General features: G+C 44.3%; 1 protein-coding gene across 10 annotated transcripts in view; it reads left to right on the forward strand.

The window, feature by feature from the left end:
• ZNF384 (zinc finger protein 384) overlaps positions 1-7,334 on the forward strand; it is a 37,382-nt gene extending 30,048 nt beyond the window's left edge. For all 10 annotated transcript variants that reach the window (XM_080391075.1, XM_080391074.1, XM_080391073.1 and 7 more), the window contains one exon: positions 54-7,334. In XM_080391075.1, coding sequence (XP_080247201.1) covers positions 54-329 — 276 coding nt within the window. In that variant the 3' untranslated portion in view covers positions 330-7,334. The remainder of the gene's footprint in view (positions 1-53) is intronic.
• Positions 7,335-8,577: the final 1,243 nt, after the last annotated feature.

The raw sequence follows: 8,577 nt of genomic DNA on the forward strand, positions 1-8,577 counted from the left end.
TTTGGCTCTTGAGAACGCCGTCCCCTCCTCTCACGCCGTTCTTCCCGTTGCAGGAGACGTATCTGATGAAGCACATGCGGAAACACAACATCCCTGACCCACAGCAGCAGGTGGTTCAGGCGCAAGCCCAGGCCTCTCAGCAGCAGCAGCACTTCCAGCCACAGGGTGGAGGGGCGGCAGGGGGCCCTTCTGGAGACACTAACCAACCCAACCCTCCTCCCCAGTGCTCCTTTGACCTGACTCCTTACAAGACTTCAGAGCATCACAAGGACATCTGCCTCACTGTCAGCACCAGCGCCATCCAAGTGGAGCACCTCTCCAGCTCCTAGAGAGACCTCAACCCAGGGAGCAGAAAGCCTCTTGTGCATAGCCTGCGCCCAGGGGCACCGCCTGCGCAGCGGCTCTCCTCGTGCAACAGTCTCCGGCCTCTCCTCCTGCAACAGCCTCTTCTGGCCGTGTAACCCTGTTCATGGCAGCCCCTTGAACAGCCTGTCTCAAGGGGGTGCTCCTTCTGTGCAACAGCCTGCCTGGTAGGAGGATGCTTCCTTGTGCAAGAGCCCCTTTCCTGTGCTGGGATCACTTCCTCATGCAAGAGCCCCCCTTTCAAACCCAAAGAAAGGCCCCGGTTTTGCCTTCTCTCACTGTAGGATGTGTATGAAGGGGGGGTGCGTGTCGAGCCACGCATGGTGGATGGGATGGAGAGACGGTCCTTGTACGTACAGGGGCTCGGACACATGTTTTCAGCAGGCCACAGAAGAAAGTGGCAGGGTTCACAGCTGGATGGGATTCTTTGAGGATTTTCTTGAGTGTCTAAGGGAGAAATATCCATTCCTGTCCCTCCTGCTTGTGAAAGGGAGGAGGGGTCGCTCGTCCTGCCCCAAGGACTGGATGGGAGAAACCTTCTCCCCAGTGGAAGGTGAGACCAGTGAGGGGGGAGAGGTGAGGCATGTTCTCTGGGCCGGACAGGTGCTTGCACTGCCCGAGGGCTGTGGAGTATTGCACTCTTTCTCCTCCCCTGGTGGAGAGCAATAGAGAGGAGTCTGTCTGAACTGGCTGCTGCCTCTCTCTCCCAGCTGTCTGAGCAGCACGATGGCCAAGGCCCCGTAGGAATGTGGGTTCCTGCTCATTGCTCTTCCTGCCTGTTGTGGATGATGTCCTAGCAGCTTGTACTCCTCCTTCTCTCCCTCCTGCTTCCCCCCCACCTCCTCAGAAAAGCCTGCAGGCATCAACAACAAACCAAAAAGCAACTGGAGGGAGGGTAAGAGACTGCCAAAATAATCATCACCTTTCTCTCTACTCCCTTTCCTGAAAGGCGGAACGACAGCAGTTCTGACTCTCACACACCTGTCCTGCCCCCAGTTTCCCAAAGGGAAGGAGGAGGAGGAATAGACGAGTCTTTTCAAGGAGCCGGCAGGAGGCAGGGAAAGGCTAGCTTCTCCTGCTCACCTCCCAGCAGAGCGCTCTCCCAGGCTCCCTCTTGCCAAGACGGGCTGGACTCACATGGCAGTGGTGGCCTCTTCTGGACCCTGGTCATGGGAGAGAATCCCCAAAAGGTGGACAGTGGAGAGAAGGGGATGAAGATCCCCACAGAGAGACCAATCTAATGAGAAGAGGGAGCCAACAAGAATAAACTGAAGGCCCCTTGAATTTATATATATATATATAAATATCTATTCCCCACCCCTGGCCCGCTCTGTCCTTGCTGTAACTGTTTCTATCTCTGTGTTTATAAAACGCATTATCCTGGCGAATTTTTATTTTCAATCTGTTTGTTTTTCCCTTTCTCTTCGTCTTCAATTCTCCTTCCCTTTTTATTTTATTGGTCCACATGACTACCAGTCTTGTGTGTCACTTGTTAGTTTCTTTGGATCATGGAGGCTGACTCGGAAGAGAATGAGAAGGCAAGGGAAAAAGCATGTGTTGTTGGGATTTAAAATCAATCACCCACCCAAAGCCTATAGAATCTCCCAGACTTCTGTATGAACAACCAATAGGGGCTTTTTTTTTTTAACCACCTTGTATAGAAATAAATTGGTGTAAAAGGCTCCCTGAAGGTGCTGCTGCAAGCACCCTGCCCCTGTGATGTGTGTTCCTTCCCCCTGCACCTGACCACGGCACGAGCATCGTGCTGCTGTGGGTCCCGAGCAGCTGTGCGGGCGGACACGAGGGTAGCACATCGAGGGTAGCACATTGCTGCCCCGGGGCAGACTTACGGTCGGTGCAAGGGAAGCGAGGAGCTCTGCCCTCTGTGCTCTGCCCTTGCGGAGCCTGTGGCAGAAACTTTATTTTCTTCTGCGTTTAGTCACCAGGGTTGGCTGCAAATGGTTGGAGTGTTCTGTAGATCCATAGGTTAGGTTAGAAGAAGCTGTCTGATCTGACTTCTGCTATTCACAGGTGACATTTCAACCCATTTATCCTATATTGAGCCCCAAGAATTAACATGTGTTTGATGTATGTGTTGACAAAATGCATTGGCTTGATTTTGAGGCACTGGGACACAGACAATCCCTTCCATTGGTAGCCCCCTGCAAGGGCTTCGTGTTCTCGCTGTTTAAATATTGAAACCTGATTTCTCCTTTGGATCTGTTTGGCTTTGGCTTCCAGTTTCTAGTTCTGGATATGTCCATCCCGCTGATAAAGAGAGCCTTAGAGCATAGTGTGGCTTTTTCCCCTGGACTGGTATTTAAACACTGTAATGTCACTTCTCAGTCCACTTTTTGACAAGCTAAATGGATGGAACTGCTTAAATCTTCCATTGTAAGGGATTTCCTCCAGCCCATGAATTATTCTTGTCTTTTCTTTCTACATCTTGTACAATTTTTCAGTATCTTGTAAAAATGTTCCTTTCAGAATTGAGTGTTCAAACCCCAGTGCCATGGACAAGGTCCCCCTGCCCTTTGCCTTAAGTCTGCAGAGGATTGCGTTCGTCCTTTTCTCGCAGCATTATACAGGAGCTCGCATTAGCTTCTTGTCTGGTGTGGCCCCTGGATCATCCGACGTCTCAGCTTTCCGTGATAGTAGTTCCCCCTTTCTACAGGTGTGGTCTGAGTTCTTGCTTCCTGGATACTTAATGTGAGGCTGTTTGAAGTCCAGTTTGTGTGAATGGACCTGGCTTCCTGATGGACCAGGTCACAACTCTTTCCCAGTTTTGTCGCCCACAAACTGTATCAGTTGTTATTTTTTACTTTGAGGTCCAAGTTGAAAATGCTATATTGCATCTGACCTACACTAACTTGAAAAGGATCATTCAGTGCAACTTTTTATTAGCTTCTTTTTGAGACTTGCAGGCTAGGCATTTCTTAATCCTCTTAGTATGTGATTATGTACAGTAAATCTTTTTGACTTATGGTGCTAGGTCAATGCCTTACAAAAATTTAAGTATGTTGCACCTATGCAGTCCCCTTTGTTAAACCAAATGTATAATGATGTCATCTAAGAATGAAATTAAGGTTTGGGGTTTTTCTTTCCTTTTTTTCTACAAAACCTCTATTTCATAAAATCTTTGGGTTAGAGGTTTTATTTTTCATTCACTAATTCTTCATCTCTACAGCTTTTCCATAATTTTGGCATCGAGTCATTTTATTTGCCTTTTGGGAATACTGTCATGAATGTCTTAAGGTATTTCTCTAATATCCCAAGTTTAATTAAAATTGGAATCAATGGGCTAGAGAGCTTGTTAGTGAACTCTTTTAGGATTCCTGTTTCTTTGCTGGCTTAAAAATATACATCCCTAGTAGACTGTCTGTTCTCCTGCTTTGATACTAAGGTACTGGATAGAAGTTGCTATTTTTGTCTGACTGCCACATCCCGTTTCTTTCTGAATATGGAATTGGAAGTATGTGTTGACTGATTTTCCTGTTCTGTGTCACTAGCATTTTCACCATTTGTGTCTAGTGATCAGTACTATGAGTAAGATTACTTCGTTTATTTTTTATTTAAAGAAAGGACGATCCAAAACCCCTTTCCTATTACCAGTAGTTCTGCTAGCCACAAAGATTTCCTTAACAGTTTTCTCTATTTTATAATGTCTAATTTATGTCAGTTGCTGTCTGGCCTTCCCCTTTTCCACATGTTAAGTTTCAGGGTTGGGTGTGTGTGTGGTGTTTTAATTGTTTCTTGCTCACACTTTCTCACTGAACCCAGGATGAGCTTTTACCAAAAGTTTTCCTCTTTCTTGATTGTGGAATTCGGGCTTTTTTGGCCACATAGTAAGTTTTTCTTACAGAAGACTTTAATTCACACGTTTCTGCCTTACTTCTTTTTTCTCATGGACAACCTGCTTAATAGTTTTGCTCACCTTGGAAATTAGCACAGACTCAGCACAGGTTTATTACTGCCTGTGGCTCTCCTCTGCGTGTCCATATTCTATATGGACAGCACAAAATTGCCAGTTTCACTCAAGTTATTATCTTGTCTTGTATCTATCACCTTGAAGTGTGAAAAGTTGACTTGTTTTAGGTGCAGTGTCTTGTATTAAGAAAGCTACAGTTTTAAAAGTTGGAAAGATGTTTTGCCGACTGGTTAAATTCCCTGGGGAATGGCTCACAAGTTAAAATTCCTTGCAGTGGTTTTTCATTTTGTATGTTAAAGGTGCTTGAAATCACCTTTCCTCATCCCGGGTTTGACGTGGTGTTTTCTAATGGCTGCTATCCTTCCCCTTCTTGGAATCTACTACCTAGCATGGGGATCCACATGTATTTTCAGGCTGTACAATTCTTGTGTTACCAGTTATTTCAAAGGTATTACTGCTTGTGTTTGTGCAGTTTGCTGCTGCTTCTATAGCTTTTACTGTTGCCCAGGAAGAAACTGATGTTTTTTCACTAAGGGACTTTCCCATCGAGTTTCAGAAATGCCACTTTGTTCCAGGCTTTTTTTTCTCATAATCAATGAGAATTTCTTACTTCTCTGTTCACCCAGAGTGCTGTTGCTGGTGTAGAAGTAATTGAAGATTGCTCTCATTATCTTTGACACTTATTTGAGTTTGGATTAGGTCTTCTGTTTGGATTCCCAAGGCTGTTTAACATATTCAGAATGCTTCAGGTGGTTTAAAAAGTATAGTTGCTACCTGCGGGATGCAAAGTGTTGTATCTGTACAAAATTCTTCCCTGTTGAGATGAAGCCCCAGGTTCCACAGCCTGCAGCTTTTCAGCTTTGTGCACTCGAGGCAACAATGGTTTAATTATTGAACTCCCACTCACAAGAGTGGAAGATCCTCTAACGAGATCCCATGGTCCTTCCTTTTCAGCTCCCTGAATTCTTTGACCCTGCATTTTCTTTGTGATGCCTGTCCATTTGTTTCCGTATGTCTGTACCCAAGGAGACTTGACAGCAACTTTGGAGTTTTGTATTAGGTTGCATCTTGTATCTTTGCTGGAAGGTGGTAGCGCTTTTTCTTCTTGTCCTTTACCAAATTGGTTGTCTGTTCTTAGCTGGATTTTGCAAATTGTTGTTGCTTTAAAAGGAAACATCACGTAGGCTGGAAATCATTTAGAAAAGTCGCCCGCAAACAGAACTGAATCTCAGCCGTGACTAATGATAGTATTGCTGGTCTATAATTCAGTTAAATCTTGAAGAAAGATTTAAGACTTTGATAATTTAAAGCCTTATGGTTAATCAGCCATGTCCCTTTTTAAGAGTTTGTTTTGTTGGTTATCACTGCCATGAAAACTGCCATTCTATTTTACTCCTTTTTTTTGTTGTTGTTTTAAATCCATAGGGTCTTGTTATAGCTTTGTTCAGTACATTAAAGTCTTCTGCTATAAGAACTCTTTTTTTCTCTTTTGTAATGAATTACAGGCCATGATCAAGTCACTGTATTCATCTTTCCAAACAGCTAAAATTAAATTCAGCTGGTTTAGGTGTCTCACAATAAGGCTTGGCTGCATCGTGTAGTCCTTACCTGTTGCCTTTCTTTTTCCCTTATGAACGGCCAGGCCAGGCTGTGTAGTGCTCAGCTGGGAGTCTCGCTGCGTCAGGCCTAGACGGTTATCTTGAGCCTCCAAACTTACATTGCCATAAAAGGGTATGTAGTTCTTCTAATGAGATCTTTTTCTTTAAATTAAACCAAATAGCATTATGTTTCTCTTCTTAGCTGAGTGCAACCCCGATCAATTACACTGTGATTTTACCAAACCAGTGTTAGGTTAACTGGCTTACAGCAACCTGGATGATCCCATTTACTTTTCAAATACTTTTTTTAAAGTATTTTCTGGTCTTCTGGAACACGTTCAGAGCTCCAAAGTTGTTTGGAAAAGAAAGCCCATTGCTTCCATCTGCTTGCCAGATAATTCTTTTAAAATTAATGATTGTCAGTTTCTAGCTATGCAACTCCTAGGATGTTTTATTGAATGGGTGGAACTAAACTTCTTCCTAAATCTCATTGGCAATAGGTAATATTTCATTATTTCACAGATTTGTCTACATCATCCAACTTTCTTCCTAATATAGAATATAATTATGAGATTCTGCCTGTCTTCTATATTTTTATTGATTATTTTATCATCTTTATATCAACTAAAGGATATATATCATGTTTAGGATTTTCTTCTAATACTTTGCAGGTAATGTACCCAAAAGCTGCCGAAGTTTACTAGTGCAGTTTCAGAACATAGAATGAAATTGCTCTGTACGCTTCCTTAACTACAAGATAGGTACCTGTTCAATCGTCATTTCAGGTACAACAGATTAAATTTGTGTGCATGGTTTCTTGTTTCTGTATAGTAGAACACCAAAGTACTAGAGAGATGTAGTAACTTGGTCCAACAAACATTTCGATTTCATGTAGTGTCTGTGTAATGAATGGAAAAAAAAAACTGCAAGAAAAGAAATCATGACACCAAAGAACTAGAGTCTATGCCTAGTTTTGCTCCTGAATTAGGGTATGTTGTTGGAATGTGGACACAGCTATAATTTGGGGCCTTTGGCATCCTTTTTCATTTATAAAGCTGATTAACCATCCTGGGGGCAAGTGCTGCAGATCAGTTGCTTGATGTTTGTAAGAATGAAGTGTGGGTACATCTAGTCTTTCCTGAAGAGAAGGAAATACAGAGCAGGCACCTCTGAATGGAGAATGTTAAAGGGTGGGAAGAGCTGAATTTGTATCTCTACAGCAAAAAGGGAACCAACAGGACTCTGAAGTTGTAAGCCTCCTGCTGGTGTACGTATAAGGATCCCTCCAAAAGCGCTGGCCTTAACCTTGTGGTCCTTGGACAACATTTTTAAGAGGTCTGTAAGGTAACTGAAAAGCTGGAGGCTTAAATTTGGTATGCAGATGTTTACATTTACAAGGGAAAATACACAGGCATCTGTAGATCAATAAAGGTTGAGAACCACTACTCTAGATGATGTGGTTTAACCCCAGCCGGCAAGAGCCCCACACAACCATTCGCTCACTCCCCCCGCAGTGAGATGGGGGAGAGGATCAGGAGGGTAAAATGGAGCTAACTCGTGGGTTGAGATAAAGACAGGTTTAATAGGTAAAACTAAAGCAAAGCAAACCAAGGAATTCATTCACCACTTCCCACCGCAGGCAGGTAACGCCATCACTCTGATTGTCCCCCCCTCCTGCTTCTTCCCCCAGCCTTATATGCTGCGGATGATGCCATATGGGGAGGATTTACCCCTGTGGTCAGCTGCCCCCACTGTGCCCCCTCCCAGTTTCTTGTGCCCCTCAGCCTACTTGCTGGCGGGGCAGCCTGAGGAGCAGAAAGGGCCTTGGCCCTGCGTAAGCGCTGCTCAGCAGTGACAGACATCCCTGTGTTACCAGCGCCGTTTCCAGCACAAATACAAACCACAGCCCCATACCAGCTATGGTGAAGAAAACGAACTACCCCAGGCAAAACCAGCACGTTAGACTGCTTCAGTAGGCTGTTCTGCTTCCCTTTGTGAGATGTGTAGACCTTCAGGGCAGTGCGTCCACTCATCAGTCGGGTCCTTCATCTAACTAGGAGGTACTTACTGGTTTAACAATAGGATGTAATGGAAGTAGCAAACTCCGGGGTGGCGGGTGGCATGTGACAACCGTTGGGGTTAGCGTATGTGGCTTTGTTACTACAGTAGTTACCCAAGTATCAATATATGAGGCTGGGGGAGAGGGGAGACCTAAATAGTCATCATGTAACTCTAAAGTATATGCCAGCTGGGGAAGCATCTTCCTGTACAATCATCTGCACCCATGCTAGGACTTTCACTTGCGGAAGTGTTTACTCTTAACAACTTTCACCAAATAACTGCCGTGGTAAAAAAAAAAGACAGCAAATGTACAGATTCAGAAACTAGGTTTTGCTGGACTGGAAGAGTTTCTACTGCGATGAGACCACACAGGTACGCAAAACTACCTCTGCTTTGTTTTCCAACTTTACAGTGGCAGTTAATGAAGTGAAAAGATACATTTGTACACTTTACTAAGGTTTACCATTTAGATTTTAAGCAAGTATCTCCTCTCTTCCCAATCTTTTGTATTGACAGTGGCAACAAGTCCAGAAGGAGCTTGTCTTTCCATTGCAGTGGTGTAGTATTTTGACATCTCCCTAGCCTGGGCTTGGAGGCTAAGATGGGTGGATAAGATAAGGTGGTCCC

Source organism: Falco punctatus (genome assembly GCF_963210335.1).
Source record: "Falco punctatus genome assembly, chromosome: 6".
Lineage (NCBI taxonomy): Eukaryota > Metazoa > Chordata > Aves > Falconiformes > Falconidae > Falco > Falco punctatus.